At 39.8% G+C, this 17,602-nt stretch overlaps 1 protein-coding gene across 2 annotated transcripts in view; it reads left to right on the plus strand.

Moving 5' to 3' along the window:
* nrxn2b (neurexin 2b) overlaps positions 1–17,602 on the plus strand; it is a 760,536-nt gene that overhangs the window by 146,192 nt on the left and 596,742 nt on the right. For both annotated transcript variants that reach the window (XM_028564156.1, XM_028564158.1), the window contains exon 3: positions 7,324–7,344. In XM_028564156.1, coding sequence (XP_028419957.1) covers positions 7,324–7,344 — 21 coding nt within the window. The remainder of the gene's footprint in view (positions 1–7,323; positions 7,345–17,602) is intronic.

The raw sequence follows: 17,602 nt of genomic DNA on the forward strand, positions 1-17,602 counted from the left end.
CAGTCTGTTCAGACACTTCACTGATAAACCACAGATTGGCTTTATGGTCAAAGATAGTTTTTGTTTAATTAACTTCAGTCTCTGCCAGAGACGCCTGCTTTTATAAGTAACGTACAAGTAACAAGTAACGTAAAAAGTTACTTTCCATAGGGGGTAACTTAGTAAAGTAACATTACTTTTTTAAGAAGTGACGAGTAACGAGCAAACACTACTTTTTAAAAGTACCTTCCCCAACACTGATTATTTTACACTTCCTTCCTGTCAATCACCCACAGGAGGAACTGGAATGGAAATGATCAAGTTAATACCAGTCATGTTTCAAACTTTATATTGGAACATGGATGTTCCAATAAAGTTTGTAAGGTGGCGTTCTTATATTTAGGTTGCCTTTGGTAAATGGAAGAGCAATTCAAGCTTGGTTTGACCTTTCAAGCCCTTTTTATTGCCGCTCTTCGCAGACCAGATTGGGTTGTATAAGCTCCTGTGTCTGATGGCTTCCAAGCCCGTATCGTTTTGAGCATCAACAAATTGTCTTCCTTTATTTTTTCCTCTCCTCACCCCTCACTCTGCCCAGTCAGCTCCTATTAGGCAAGTGATAATCTCTTGCTTAATTAGCCTATGTCTCATTTGAACTGTTGAAATCAGTTCTGTTTTGCTCTCCCCTGCTGAAACACATCATTGCTGTTTTAGAAGACTAAAATAGTCCAACTGCTATGCTGTTTTACAGCTCACGCTCCTCAAAACAGGCTTCATTTATTCGCTTGTAATTAAATTAATGGACCACCCAGACTCAATTTTAAATAAAAATAATACTTTAATATCTAATGTTGCCCACTGCAAAGGAAGTTTTTTTTTTTTTATATCCACTTTGAATCTATATTTTACCTTACAATTTCTTCCAGTCTCTCTTTATCTTTGTTTATTTCTGTCTGACCTTGTCCTTGTTGAACCTTGTGCGAGGGCCCTGATATATTTCAACCATTACCTTTACTTCGTCCTCTAACTTTAACTCTCAGCGGTGTGATGACAGATTGGCAGAAGAGGTGCTCCCCCATTCGTTTCTCAAGTTATTACCTCTCCCCGACCTCCCTCTGATACCTGCTTTTGCTTTATGAGTCAGCACTGTGTGAGCTTTAAGTCTGAAAGTACAGATATGCTACAGATGTGCACAGGGCTGGGCATCGTTCAAAATCTTTTTCAATCTGGTGCCAACTTCGATACCTCAGTTTCGATGCCTGTACCTTAAGACTACTTTTTTCAATACCATATGTTTTAAAATCGATTTTAACATCAACAAAAATACATTAAACACAACACTTTCCACCTTAATTGTGTAACAACAGTTATCAAAATTAAAAAATTCTGGTAACTCGGAGTAACAGTAACCGGAATAAAACTGTTTGTGCTTTTGAATAGGGGTGCACCAGTCAGATACTCAGGATTGGTCAATTGGTCAATCAATCCCAACTTTAAAAATGAACAAAAAAAGAGAAACCTTTTTGCCACAACATGAACATATTATAAATAAATAAATAAACAAATGTGTACAGGCTAATATTGAACTAACTAAAATGCAAAGGAATGTAAACAACAAAGACTTTTTAGTGCAAACTGCATAATGACACAAACCTTTAACAATAAACTTGGTGACTGCCTTGTTGTCAACATTTAACTAATGGAGAACTAACTGAAGTGCAAAGGGATGGAATTGAATTGCCTTGTTGCTGAAAGGTGCTGTAGAAATAAAGTTGCCTTGCCTTACAACCTCAGCCTGTCAGTCGGTCACCAGGGCACAGAAACCACTGTTGTGCCTGCTCGTCTCAGAGGAAGTGTAACGTCAACAGCACCGTGACCGCTTTCGGCTCGCCATTAATATCATATCGCAGCGAACGCTGTCTGCTTGAAGTTTTCGAAAATGCCCTATCACGCTGTGTTAACAAATCCTTTACACACCTCTTGATCTGCACCAAAAACCAATCACTTCTTCCTTGGCTCATGGGGTATACAGTAAACCATATTTCCAAATATTGCTTTAATAGAGGACATTTTAAAAACCCCAGAGATGGCAATCAGTTTCTACTGCTCAGTGAAAAAAAGAAGCTACACCTCTGTTTAAGGTTGCATCGCTCTAATCCTTTCCATTTGACCCCAGTTCTCTTTTTAACTTCCTGACATCCTGTATTAAACGGGGAATTCTTTATGTTGTGTTGTTGCTAGATAAATCAGTCACTATGTTTCATTTATTTTTTCTTTATCAGGATTAGAAAGCCTCAACTTTGTTTGCGCATTTGTCGGGTGGAAGTTTTGTGTTTTGCTGTCAAGATTTGGTGAGAAATCTGCAAAGGCCATGTCTTGTGGATTAATTTGTCAGTCAGAGAAAGTTCAGGACAAAGCTTCCCTCTGATTTGAATATAAATAGGAAGGGTGTGTGTGTGTGTGTGTGTGTGTGTGTGTGTGTGTGTGTGTGTGTGTGTGTGTGTGTGTGTGTGTGTCTTCTCTCTACTTACTTGTCTCTTTTATTTACTAATGCTGTCATTTCTTTTCCTCTGTGCCTCTCTGAAGTCATGTCAAATAGCCTTGGATGGAAAGGGCTTTTCCTCTTCCCTCTTGCCCTTTTGAAATCTCAGTTTCCTGAGGGACACTCTGCTGGCCAAAATAACAGACTTTCAAAGTATTTCCAGTGCAACTAGAGTGACTCACAAGACAGCGGCCATGTAAAATAATGGTCTGCATTTGAAGTTTGGAATAAAAAGCGGACTCCAGAAATACACAGACATTTCAAATAATGTGCTTTATTATGCAGAATTTTATACATGCTAGGTATACCAAAGAAAGCATTAGAGCCAGTATTGTTCACAGCACAGTGGGGCCTCTTTGTTGCCTAAAAGCTAAAACCGCCCACTTTTACTCGAACCCAGCATTGTTTGGTTAGTGCTAACCTGTGTGGCTTCAAAGAAAATGTTGTACTCTGTGCTGCTCCAATATGCACTCTGGTGACTTATTTGCCTTATGCCACATTCGAGCTACAAAATATAGGATGGGTAAACTGCAGCCTGAAAACCGATGGAAACAGTAGCCAAGCGAACCACTTCATGGACAAAAATCAACAGGTGTATACAGTGTTTCCTTTAGAATGTTTTTTTAGCAGTGGGGGCATTGGGGGGCAGAAATGTTGCCGTTGGGGGGCCGCCACGGTCAAATCAACATAGAGGAAACACTGGGTGTATATGCTTAGCAAATATTTCACTGTGTGCTAAAATGTTTTTATTTTTTTCTTTCTTAAAAAAAAAAAATTGAAATTGACTGTCATCCGGATGCTATTTTAGTTTATACATACGCAACGATACATGTATAAAGAACTAAACTGGTGTTTTATTCATTTCTTCACAATACAATTACTCTGACTCAACTGATGTACATTGCTGGGATAAAGCCTGACGTCCGGCGCGTCTCTCACGTGCCGCATGTCCCTCCCCTCTCGCTATCAATCAATTCAGGATGGTTGTGATTGGTTTAAGGAGATACAAACAAGCCAGAGTATTTCCCTCTATCCCAGAATAGATGGGCGGTGTAGCCATACCATACTCCATCGCTGACACAGTGCTGTTAAGGTCTGGCAGTGTGAGACTACTATGGAACAGATACCAGTACAGTTACTAGGTATTTACATTATAACCAATTAACAGCACCACATCTACTATCAAAGTAAAATACAACTTTGCTGAATATCACCGAATATTTTTATTTTATACATTTTTACTGCTATTACACTTTATAAAAATACAAATGCACCATAATGTGTATTTCACAGTTTGTAGCTAGATCAAAAGATTTTGTAAATTTGTGTTGGAGCGTGCGGGTGACTAGATGTGTGTGTGATTTGCAAGGGCTTCTTCAGCGGAGTGTAAGTGCGAGATGCAGTCCCTTTGTTGCTGCCTGTGATGTTGAGCTTGAACTCCCTCTGTGACGACTTGCTGCTGTGCTTGAGCCCTTTATCTATGATGAGAAAATGATTCCGAGAATTACAGATGATTCATTTACGAAAGAAGTCAACAATTGCAATAGATTTTTTTAGGACGCACATTGGTGGATTCTTTAAGGCCACATCTCTTATTAACCGACTGAATATTTACTGACAGAATGGCTTTGAGAATAGTTTATTGGTAGTTATGTGTAACCGTATCTCATATTGTTTATATAAGTATAGTTCCTAAGTAATAAGTATTATAATTATGGTATAACTGTTATGCATATTTAGAACTGGTAATGTTCCTTGAAATATTTGCAATATTACTTTACGCCAATTCATGCTCTTTTTGTATCCAAGCAACAGTTGATTCTGTGGCTACCTTGGTGTGCAAAGAAATGGGAGGAAAGTGATGGAGAGGAGGTTGTTTTTCAACGCAGGCATGCTTTTCCCCCCTCGGTAAATCCTTTAGTTAGCTTGGTTAGGATTAGGTCTGAAAAGTCTCTCATTTGCCTCCAAAGCCTCAGGGATTCATTGGTGAAGAAATCCCGCATCTCCACTGCTTCCATCTGAATTTGACTTTGGTATTTATTTTATCTATTTTTTATTGCAGCCCAAGTTTGATTTCTGCTCTCTTTTATATCCTCTTTGATTGATTTTACTTTTGTTGCTGGAGGTATTGCACACTAATTCAGAGATATTAAAGAACTGTCACATTCGACTGGCTGTCAATTTTAATGTTGAGTATTTCTGCATTTTAGCTTTTTAGATCCTTTTTAGTCTTTGGTTGGGAGGAAAAGGTTAGAATAAAGAATTTGTATTCCTCTTTCTATTCTAGTGCCCCATTTTTGCTGGGGAATCACACATCATACATCGGAGTGTTTTCCTCTGAATATGTTATCCACATTCCCATATGAATCACAAAGTACGTTGAAAAGACTAGGATCCCAGTGGAGCTTAAAGCCTGAAGCTATGTGGGGTACACCCTAATGGAAAACACCTATGGGATAAAAGTAATGGCTAGCAAAGACTACTGGAAACTATCAATGGGATAAAAGGGACAAGCTTAGATGGATGGGGTATATCCCACTAAGACTGTCTGACTGAAATTGTGTTTCTTTCCTGAGGCTAGATTTCACCACTATTCCCAGTGTGAAACAATGCTTTTTCAGGAGGAATATCTGTCAAGTAAGAGTAGACCTTGAAATGGTATAGATTTAACAATTAGTGGTGCCCACCATTACCTGTGTGTGAAGGGCCTATTGACAAATGATCCGCAGTGTTCTCAAGAGATAAGGAATGTCTTCTCTCAAAAAAAAAAGTTCTTTTTATCTGGCGTTTATGTGGCAACACAAAACCGCATCTTGACATTTGAACCATTGTCCGTTAATGGTCTTTCTATTTATCAAAGCAGTTATTCTTTATAAATTGAATCCAAATAAACCAACGTTCAGACTATCCGAGAGAGAGAACACATTTCTTTTGTTCATCTTTCTCTCCATGTGGCCGGTGATGATATAAACAACCACCTCTGCTGTATATCCAGCATCCTTTGCTTCAGCTTGGGAGGGAGAAAGGGAAGATATGAGGGAGCACAATGAAAAAGGATGATGGACTATGATCTGAGATGAGACAGGAGGAAAAAAGTCATGGCCAGTGATTGTATAAACAGCCACTACACCCATCAGACAAACACGATTCCCATGCTTAAGCTTGGCAAACGCTCTGTCATTCATAAATGCCTTTCAATCAGTGTACTGGTATCCTTTTCTGCTGGTTTAAATGCATCAAAACTATCTACACTTAGGGAGAGGTTTCATCTTTATACTTTTATGTTACTGTATACTTGTGACAGTCACCTTGTCTCATTGAACTCAGTTCAGGCACCAGAGATACATAGTGGGACCGTCCTTCAACTGAAGAAGTCCTGATGTCCTGCTTAAATGTCCTTGAGGGTTGCTGTTGTATGATTGGTGTCCTCGCTCCATGCGGTGCGGGACAACAGAGGAGCAAAATAGGAATGTTATATCCCCTAATGTCATTATTTTATTAACCCTGTGGTTTCAGTTACACCATTATTTAAACTCAAACAAGCTCAATAAGAGTAAGGAATTCATAAGCAGAGATATGATTGGGCCCATTCATCTCATGAACTGGTGCATTCAATCAAGAGAATTCCTTTTCAAGAACTGTGCTGGTGTGTTATGGGAAATCTGGTTGACTTGCTTACTTTTCAGCCACATTTGGCCCCCAGTGGTGCGTTTCAGATTTATAAATGGCGGCTGCTCTTATCATCAAATCTTAATGCTAAAAGCTGTTACTATGTTGGCTTCCCAACACATTGGACTTATATGGACTGTGTGTGTGTGTGTGTGTGTGTGTATGTGTATATATATATATATATATATATATATATATATATATATATATATATATATATATAAAATACATTTGCCCTTTTAGCTCTAAAATGTGGAATATTCTTCACTATACTTGACCTCATAGTTTTCCATAAATTGTATCCTGCTGTTGCACAAAATGCCTGCAGCTGTTAATGCTCCGACTGAAGTGCTGTACTCCATTAACACATTGAACCAGCGCAGTGTAGAGTCCCTTTCGATTTGTTATTGACCATGCTACAACTTAATCCACTAGTGGCCCATGAAGACCTAGACCCAGCAGCCACAATACCAGATCAAAATGCCAAGCTCTCCACCTGGACGCCATGCCAAGCTAGAGGCTGTTTTACATTTTTGTGTAGGGCCTCATCTTCAAACATGGGGTTTAGAGTGGCCGGCAGCTGTAGTTGTATTTTCCAGCATTACAGATTGGCCTCTGCAGCTGTAGGGTAGCTTTTGTGATTAAAGCGTCCTGCTGTAGCCTGAACTCTTATTACTCCAACTCCCTGTATCATTAAGCCAGAGCAAAGTGGGTGTGAGTCAGTGTCTCTCAGTTGGGGATCCTCTTTGACTGAAGCCTCCTGTTCCCTATGTGAGGTAGTGTGGTTACAGTATGCTAAGGGTTCTCCACTTCTCCATTAGACATTTATTAAAGACAATAATATGGTGTTTGTGAAATTATTTGACCATTTGCTGGCTTTCAAGAGAGTCACCAGATAAAAAAAGAATTGGATCAGATATTCCAGGGAGCGGACTTAATTTTGTTTTGCTGTCCTATCGCAAGCCTCTTCGGCAGTCTTTATTTAGATTTTATCTTGTAAAGATTTAGTTTGAAGTAAAAATAAGAAGACATTTATTTAAAGAGAAGTAAAGTAAGTAGCATCTAATGAGTCTGCTCTTTGTGTCTTTTCTCTCTCTCTCTCTCTTTCATGCATTCCTTTTGGACCCTCCCTGAAGCTGAAGAGTATGCTGCCGAAGGTAAGACTGATGCTTTACTTCACGGGCCCTCTGATGGCTTTCCTTAATGCAGTCATGGATGCTGATGCTGGCTGCTTGTTAATACTGTATGCCCTCCCTCTGGGGAGGGGCATTGTCAGTTTGGACTGCGGTTATAAGTGACGTCCAGGGGGCCTAAATTACAGTTTCCGATCAAGACAAAAGTGACGAATGTGCAACTTTCTCTTTATTTATTATCTCTTGTTTATTTTATCTTGTCTTTTTTTTTTTTTTTTTTTTTTTTTTTTTTTTTTTTTTACTGCGGTTTATCTCTGTAGACATAAGCATATGGTTGTATATTTCAATTAGGAATATATCCATGGACTCAAAAAAACCCCCAAAAACCGGAAAACTTCGAAACAGCTTGGCAATCTTGAGTTTGTTTACTAGTTAACATAGTTTTGTAAAAGTTAACAAAATATGACATGGTGATTTTGAGATATTGTCTTCCTGTTTTCCTCCCTTCCATCTCCAGCAAAGGTGAACGAATGCTGCCTGTAAGGGCCCCCGAGTGGCCTCATTAGCTCTGGGGCCAGGCACTGAACCAGTGCTGGATGTAGCAGGCTTTAGGGATGGATCAGCCTTGGCTTGTCTGTCTGCAGGCTGTTATCGGTCTCCACTTTGCAGTGTTTAGGAAGAGGTTCACTGGTTGACTGAGTAGGTTTGTCATTAACATCCAACTCTCAGATAAGACAAAAGGCTGTTTTGAATCTTTGTGTTGAGTAGTGAACAGGTGTCTGGTATTGGTGCATGTTTTGGAGTTGCATTTCCTCCTAGGTGATGGATTACCTATCACATGGCCTGAACCAGCAGGGGAAATCACTATGACAAACACCTTCTTGCTCCAGGTTTTCTTTAAAGCTGAAAACTTGAATGCTGCATTTATTTCTCAATCTTTATACCAAGCATGAGTTGTTTATCGTTGGATATATTTGTAATATAAAAGCACATGTCATACAGTCATTCCATTGTTATCAGCTAACCCAGTGAACCTTATTTGAATTATGGTTTGTGCTTGGGATGTAGTAAGTGTGCAGTTGTAGACTGTTTAAAGCTGGCATTTTTGTTCCTACATGAGAAACGCAAGCCTCCTGTAACGTGTGTGTGTGGGTGTGTGTGTGTGTGTGTGTGTCTCAGGGATGGGGACTTGAGTCTGAGACTCAGACTCGAGTCACACTTAAGTCGCACAAACAGCTGACTTCAGACTTGACTTGCGACTCGACCGAAAAGACTTCAGATTTGACTCTCACTTGTCGAGTGTCGAGACTCTTCAGCAACCTGTTTTCATGCAATTATTGCTTTTTTTTTGTAACTTGCATGTTTATTGAGTTTTCACATGCATATAGACAAAACAATACAGCAAATAAGGAACAAATTAAAATAGTTATTTTATTTTATTGCTGCATATACGTTGGGGAAACGTATGACGAGCTGCATGTCCCCTGCCCTTTGCCATAATGTGCAACGTAACGCATGCGCTATGCCTATTTGTGTATGTATGTATGTAGGTCTGTTACTTGCTAATGTTAAAGAGACGTTAAATTTAGCATATATCGTCACAGGTTAACAAGCTAACAATCGCAAAGTTTTGTGCTAATGCTGGGAACAGGCAAATTGTATCTTTATAGTTGTATCCATATGATGAGACAGACTTAGGTTAATATTTCACCAGGTTGTTGTTGAAGCGTAACTCTCGCCAAAATGCAACCTAGGGTGTTTTTGTGAATGTACCCGAGTCAAACTTTAGTTTAAAAGCATAATTAGGATGGAAGCGCCACTTGTAAGATTTACTGTATCTTTGTTTTGCCTTTTGAATGGGAGCACTAGGGGCACTTCTATGATAGCATCAAAATCAACATTTTTAAAACGCTAAGAAGGTTCGACACAACATGAAACTTTGCTCCAAGTATTACCAGGAGCTCTACACATGAACTCCAGCATTGAGAACATTGTTTGTGTACACAGTTTAGTTCAGTTCTCTCGTGTTTGCACCATGGTTGGTGTATTAACTTTCAATACAGATGTTTCCCTCAAACTTTGAACGCTGAAAAATGTAATGCATGATGAGGTTGGGTTTTACACCCAGTTAGTAACACAGACAAACTCTTCTTTGGTGCAGATACCAAATTGTTGAAAAATACAGTTATGAAATTGAAACGGAGTTCATCATTTGTGTTTCTTCAGATTACATTGCAGTAGGCCCCCATAAAGTTCTCCTACAACTGATTTTGATACTGTACTGTATGGATGGTAGCTACAGGACATGCTTTGAATTAATAAGATTTAACAATACAGTGTTAGGGACAGATCAGAAGGCCAGAGACTTGAGACTTGACTTGGACTTGCCCCTCAAAGACTTGAGACTCAACTTGGACTTCCAAAAAATGACTTATGAACATCTCGTGCGTGCGTGCGTGCTTGCGTGTGTGTGTGCCCTTGCAGTCGGTCCCATGTCTGTGAAAGACCCAAGGCAGGGTACGCAATTCCTGGGGGACCCTGGGGTCCTATGTTAACTTTCATCACACCATACTAGTAAAACCTACATATGTTTTTAGAGTTCTAGTAAAAAAGTAGTGGACCAATTATTGTGGTTCTTTTGTGTTTGGGTATGCCAAGGAAATGTCACTCAGGCCAGTGTAGCTCAGAACTTGCTGATTTAATGTATGTTCTGCAGATATTTCTTTGCACTGGGCAAGGTCATATGTTGTAAGTTATTTATGTGGGCTCTGAGCAATTTGAGAAGGGAACACCTCCTTGTACAGAGGTCTAGGTGTTTTCTCCAGCAACACCATAACTCTAATATGAAAGATCCGTTGTTGCGTTTGATTTAATTTTGACTTGAAAACATACTCCAGGATTTTATGGAGATACTTACTGAAACTGAAAAGTCCTAAAATGTAAATGCTAACACCTCAATTAATTTGTACTCTTTAAAGTCCTGCCATTTAATTAAAAACAAGGAGTTGCCAGTTCCCAGTGTGTTGTGTATCAACAAGACAGCTCAATAGATTAATTTAATGGATCATTGTCTCTGATACCAAACCCTCAGAGAGCTACTGAACTCTTTCTCTTCTATTTTTAGGGTTTCCCTGTGAACGTATTTGGTCTAATTAGTTCCGGAGAGCATGTGGTCAAAGGTTGGTTGAGATTAATGATGCAACGAGACGTTGAAAACCCCGGGGAGTCCGATGCCCCTGGAAGGCGGCCGGTGGCCCTCGCTCTTGCACTGTGGGGCGATTGATGATCTGCCTGCGACACTGACCTGTTTTTACGGGCGAGCCAGCCGCTCATTGCCATCCGTGTACTGATAGCCAAGCATGTCCTCTCCCTGGAGGACTGCACATGTGATGTATAGTTCATAATGTAAGCACAGGCCTACCTCGTGGCCTGGTGCAGTGGTTGTTTCTGTAGAGGCTAATAGAGAAATGATGCTAAAGCTGAAGGCCGTGGAAGCGGAGAGAGGCCGGATGAATGGACCTACAGATTTCCATTTGCGAGGCATTGAACACCTCACCGCACCAAGTGTGGTTGGTTGTGTTAAGAGTGGTTGACAAAGAAAGAGTGAGGCGGTATGGATGATCATTTTGGTTTTGAACCTACTATGTAAATGTGAAACTGAGAATTTCTAAAATTGGCCTGTGTCTGGTCAGCTTGCTAGCGCTTGTGAGGAATGTTTTCCAAAAAAGAAAAACTGAAAAGAACAATACATTGCAGAGGCAGTAAAAATGCACGCTGTTCAATCAGATGCTGGAGGATAGCCATTTTTAATTTCCCTCTAACTGATCTGGTCTGACAGACCATGACCATGAACACGTAAAACAGCTGATATACAGTTGGACAGTAACCGATCAAATGTAACCCTGGTCAGTGTGGCTGGCCTCTGAGACTAGATTTAGTAACCTGGTGCTCTGTTTGGGTGAGGGATGTTCCGAGCTGCCCACGCTGATCTTAATCAATCTGATCAAGGCTAATGATCTTTTCTGTCTGAGCCACACAGACCTCCAACTTAATCTCACCCTTCGGGGATGGCAATAACAATTTTTTTCTTTTCCCCAGCGTAGAAAATGGAGTTTGATGTTGGCTAGAGATACAGGATTATAGATTTGTGTGGGGCCTGTAGTAATAGAAGATTACTTTGGATCATCATAACCAGATTATGGATTTTGTTCTTATTAAGGAGAAATAAAACAAAATCATAGACTAAAAACTTTAATGTTTTTTAAATGCGTGTTCATCAAGGCAGCAGGAGGAGAAAAACGGAGTAAAGCAAATATTAAATGTGCTGATGTCATTATGGCATTAACCTAGATTTTGGAACAAACAAATTCCAACTGCTGTTGTTATTTTGAATACCTTTGGCTAAAAGGCCAACCACCTGGTATGGATCTTGCCAAAAATGATGAATTGCAAAAGCAATTGAGAATGATAGGCATTTATTCATGTAACATACAGCATAACAACAACAACGCAATTTGTTCATTCTTTCCGATCAATAGAGCTTAACTGTGCATTTTTCAATGAACGCACAACAGATATGCAGTGTTCAAACAAAGCATTCGATTGTGGAAGATTGCTGGCTTGCTTTTTACTCACGAGCACTTGAGAAGAAAAGAATAGGCTGAAAATAAAACAAAACAAACACACATGCACACAGTAACCTCAGTGGAAGGGAAAAGGACTAAGGAGTGGAAGGGTGGAACAGAGCTGAATGGTGTCTTTCTTCAGCGCTGAAATTGCTCAAGAGCCTTTGGACAGTAGGATGCCTTGATGTCGCCTCTGCCTGCCCAGCCTCTGCCAGATGTTGCAGTGAGATTAAGCCTCCTCAGGTCCTGGAGGAGCCAAAGTCCAGCCATGCCTGTTCTCACAAGACGTTAATTTCACCCCACACAGCTCACACTCTTTTCTGTCTTCCTGTTTTTCTGCTTTGTGATAACAAAATCTAAAGGGATGGAGTGGGCGTCAAGATGCTTCAGTGTCAACATGCGTGGCCACTTGTAATACTGTTTTCTATGATGGAGAGAGAAATGGATTGGACAATGCATGGCCTGGAGCTCTAGTTTTGTGTGTGTGTGTGTGTGTGTGTGTGGGGGGGGTGTGTGTGTGTGTGTGTAATTTGTGAAGCTTTGTCAAATTCTTTCCGAAGTTAATTTGTTTATTTTGTGTGATCTTTCTGATTCAACCTTGGAATAGCTGAAGGGTTTCAGCAACCTATATACGTGTATATGTTTTGAACTGACAGACCAACACCAGCGTTTTTAGCATACATTAAGTTCTGTATATCCTTTGAAACCAACCCCTTTTAGTTGAATATATTCTCTCTACCTATCACACACAAGTCGTAACTTCAGCTCTTCGACTGTATTACAATGACAATGCATTACGATGAGCTTTGGGAGGGTTCTCGAGGCTTTCTTCAAAGTACCCATTTCTACTGTGTACTGAAATTAAAATGTGTTGTGCACCTCTGTGCCTGTATTGCTTTTTGAAATAGTAAAAAATAAATAAAGTCTTTTAAGCATTTCCCAATGGACGCTGGGGTTATGGGGTATTTGGAGTTTATATTGCCTCATCTCTCGTTTGGTTGTCTTCACCAACTAATATATGCCCGGTCAGGGATACAGTCTTGATAATCCTCCTCTCTTTTCTATCACTCTATGATTTCCCTCTTCCTTTCCCCTTATCCCTTACACCTATCTCTAGCTTTATTCTGTCTCATCAATCTCCGGTTTTGTCTTCTTGCCACATAGATGTACTCTCGACATCTCTTTCTTCCTTCTGCCAATCCTCTTTTTTTTTTTTTTTTTTTTTTTTTTTTTTTTTTATTTGCTCTCTTCATCTCGGTCACCTCCTTCCCTCTTCTGGTAGATAAACTCATAGTTTGTAGCTAAGAGGCTTATTGGCGAGATGCCTCTATGTGAAGCTGTGAAATGCAGCTTTACTGGGATACTGAAGGCTAGAGAGACTGTAGAGGTTTATTTACTGGTGCCCACATTATGTATTTAACGCTGTGATATTTAGATCATAACTTGTTTTACAGCTATGAAATGTAAATGAATAGGAAGACATTAATTTGCCCACATTAAATAATATATTTGAAGGCAACACTTCAAGACTCCTGTTTTAGCATCCATTGTAAGTTTTAATAAGGTTTTGACCTTGTTCTTTTGGAGGCTCTTAATGTTTGACACTATCATAAGGGATCATAGTAACTAAAGTACAAAGTAGATTAACCTACGAGGGCTACGCTGGCTGTGGTGTCAAAGTGCACTTTAAGATTGGATTAACAGGGGAAGGTGGGTAATATAATAATTACCCGGGAACCTCATTCATTTCTGCACGCTGTGCTGTTAAAGATACTGGCCAGTAAAGTAGAGTACACATGTAAAACGTATACAAAGAAAAACGATATTGAAAACTTCAATTAAAGTAGAGCTGTCTGAACTGACAAGATTGTTGCCACCCTATTAACACTGGAGGCATAATGCCAGACAGACTTGTGTTCTACGATTGTCTCAACTCTGGGCCTTTTGCAACTTGTCTTTGCTTTGCAGCCATGTCGATGATGCGGCTGCAATTGATGACAAAGATCTTTTAACGCTTGGCCATGTGCATTGTCTGAGAACTAATACGTTCTAAACAGAGCTACAACTCATTTCAACAAACACATGCAAAGAGATACATCAAAACACGGCATAAGCTGGGGCTCATGTCAGGATAGGTTTTGTCATGTAGCCTACTAGGTGTAGCACACATTTATACATATTTATGTGTGTGTGTGTGTGTGTGTGTGTGTGTGTATACACTGGTACGCTGGGGATATACTGTATGTATGTGTTATCACTTTCCTTTCCCCCCCCCTGACATCCACTGTCACTTTCATAACCAGATTTGTTCGTTTCTCAAGTCAAGAGTCACTGCTTGATTCTTTTTTTTTCTCCAAAACTTTCCATTCTTCGCAGAGGGTTTAAGCAATCCTTTTGTATACCTGCAGCCTTTTTTTCGAATTAAATTATGCCATGAAATGCCACTGACTGCAAAGCTAAGAGTCCATGCTGGCCCGGTGACACTGTGCGAGATTGCATTTGGACAGAACCCGATGAAAAGTCCATCCCCTGCCTGTCCCCCAGCCGACAGCCAGTTCTTAGAAAATAAAAGCACTTCCCCGCTCTCCCTCACTTCCATACGGCTGGTGAGCCAAAAGGTTGAGGAAAGTGGTTACTGCCACATTTGTCTTTCTCGTAGGTGTGTGCTTGTGTCGTTTGTGTGTAAACGCGTTCCTCACGTGAAAGACTTTCCAGTCCTTTTTTTGTATGTGTGTGTGCATCAATGTGCGTTTTCTGATTACTTAAGCTCGTCTAAAGGCCCAGCCCCTTTAAATATCCCACTGTCTTAGAAATTCAGTCTCACTGCCGGAGTCTCTTTCTTGGTACAAAGCAAACATGTTCTTCACTCTGGATCATTCAGCAGGTTAACATTGTTTGAGCCATGGCCTTTTATTTTTGGTCTAATATTAATTTAGCAGGCTGCAATTATGTACGGTATGAAGGGCTGTTGGTGGCAGTGAGGCAGTGCGGAGAAAAAATGGTCTGGTAAAATTGAGATCAATAGGCTGGCGAGATGAATGAGAGTGACCAATAAAAGAAGGGGTACAGGTAATGGAGCTAGTCTCTCCTCATCCTTCCCTCAATTTCATAATGGGAAAATGGTAACACTTGAGTGAGCTTGCTTTGCCGCTGAGGACCTCCCTTTTCTCCAAAGTAAAATGATATTCTTTTGGGTAGTAGGCTAGAATACAGGATGTCTTTTTCTCTTGCTTCATCCTCCTTTTTGTTTCTCCATGTCCCATCTGTTATCCATTTTGTTTACTTTTTGTCTTCTTTGACAGTCACCATCTTACTCTCTCTCAGCATGTTTGATTTTTCTTTTTTTAGCTTTGCCTCTATTCTTTTTTTGGTTGTTATTCTGACTTGCAGTCTTTTGCTTTACAAACCCCAGTTCCACTGAAGTTGGGACATTGTGTAAAACGTAAATTAAAAACAGAATGACGATTGATAAATCCTTTTCAACCTATATTCAATTGAATACACCACAAAGACAAGATATTTAATGTTCAAACTGATACTTTATTTTTTTTTTTTTTGCAAATATTCACTTATTTTGAATTTGATGCCTGCAACGCAGCTTAAAAAAGCTGGGACATGGTAGCCACGTCCTGTGTTAACTGACAGTAGTTTCCGAAGTGTTCCTGAGCCCACGTGGTAATAGGGTTTGAAGGTCACGGCATTCAATGTTGGTTTTTGGCCTTGCTGCTTACGTGCAGAGATATAGCCAGATTCTCTGGATCTTTTGATGATATTATGGACTGTAAATGATGAAATCCATACATTTCTTGCAATTTTACGTTGAGAAACATTGGGCCTCATTCACCAATATCTTCTATCTAAGAAAAGCCTACGTCTGATTCATGACGTGTTCTTAAACAGCGGAATATTTCGCAGGTGTGTTCTTAGAATGATGAATCCCAATGTCTTCCTTAATTGAAAGCTTGTGCCCGTTGCTCCTATTTAGCATAGGTAAACGGCCCATTTATTCCCATAAAAGGGCATCAGATGGCAGGGCCGTGTGCACATTGTGACACAGCCCACAAGAGAAATGTTGAAAAGACGTGGTAAAGACGGTGAAGGCCTCGACTCCAAAAGAAAGGAAAAACTTCAGTTATTCTGAAGTGGAGGTAGTGCTGCAAGAAGTTAGCGAAAAACAAGACATCATATTTAGTAGCGTCAGCAGTAGATACAAAGCAGCAAATAAAACTCATGCATGGAATGCAATTACTCATGCAGTGAACGCTGTATCCGGACAAGGGCGCAGAACTGATGAATTCAAAATAAATGGTTTGATCTGAAACCTGAGGCAAAAAACAATATTTCAAAACATAGAAGACGGATGCTGGCCACTGCAGCAGCAGTTAACACGCCATTTTGTGGTGTAGTCCTAGTCTGCAGAAATATGCAGACTTTGGGCGTGTAAATAGCGTGATCAATCACCTATTATTGGATGGCAAGGTTCCCCGTTAACATAATTGAAGGCAAAGCAAGGCAAGTTTATTTATATAGGCCTTGCACTTTCCATACACGATGGGAATTCAAAGTGCTTTGCAAATGAGCAGAAGTGTAAGTGTAGTGTGTATTTATTAAAAAACATTATGTGTAAAATAATGAAAATAATTGGATTCAAAATTATAAAGGAGATAAATACTAAATTTGAAATGAGAACGGATGATAACTGTATTACTACTTATTTAGCGCAAACATTCAGCTCTCAATAGTACGTAAGAGTGCTCTTGAGTGTGCATAGATTCTGTTCTTACCTAAGAGCAAATCCCAAATAAGAAAACATTGGTGAATGCAGAATCTTTGTGAAAACTGTGTAAGCAGTGTTCAAGAACAAATGTGTTCTTAAGAACATTTGGTGAATGAGGCCCAATGTTCTTAAACTATTGGACTATTTGGTCACGCAGTTGTTCACAATGTGGTGAACCCTACACCATCCTTGCTTGTGAACAACTGAGCCTTTTGGGGATGCTCCTTCAATAGCCAATCATGACACTCCCCTGTTTCCAATTAACCTGTTCACCTGTGGAATGTTACAAACAGGTGTTTCTGGAGCATTCCTCAACTTTCCCAGTCTTTTGTTGGAACGTGTTGCAGGCATCAAATTCAAAATGAGTGAATATTTGCAACAAAACAATACATTTTATCAGTTTGAACTTTAAATATCTAGTCTTTGTAGTGCATTCAATTGAATATAGGTTGAAAAGGATTTGCAAATCATTGTATTCTGTTTTTATTTACGTTATACACAACGTCCCAACTTCGTTGGAATTGGGGTTTGTAATTCAGTTACCTTTTTAAATGAATGGAAAGGAAGCTACATGTCATTCATCACAATGAATGCTGGCTTTTAATGGATGCTTTAACTGCTTGAGGCAAGTTGCCAAAATGTCCTTTAGCAAGACACCGGGTACCTGCTGGCTGAGGGGTTGCTGCTCTGTATAGCTCATCCTGACCTTTGACCTTCCTGTGGATGAGCAGGAGACAGGTCCATATCCCGACATTCACATGACAGAACACTAACCTCCACATTTACTCTTCAAAACCTAATCTGTGAGGTCTTAACAAGTTGTATTCCAAACAGATCTTGCATAATATAACACATATGGTTTGAAAAGTATATAGATTAA

The sequence above is a fragment of the Perca flavescens genome, chromosome 19 (genome assembly GCF_004354835.1).
Source record: "Perca flavescens isolate YP-PL-M2 chromosome 19, PFLA_1.0, whole genome shotgun sequence".
Classification (NCBI taxonomy): Eukaryota; Metazoa; Chordata; class Actinopteri; order Perciformes; family Percidae; genus Perca; species Perca flavescens.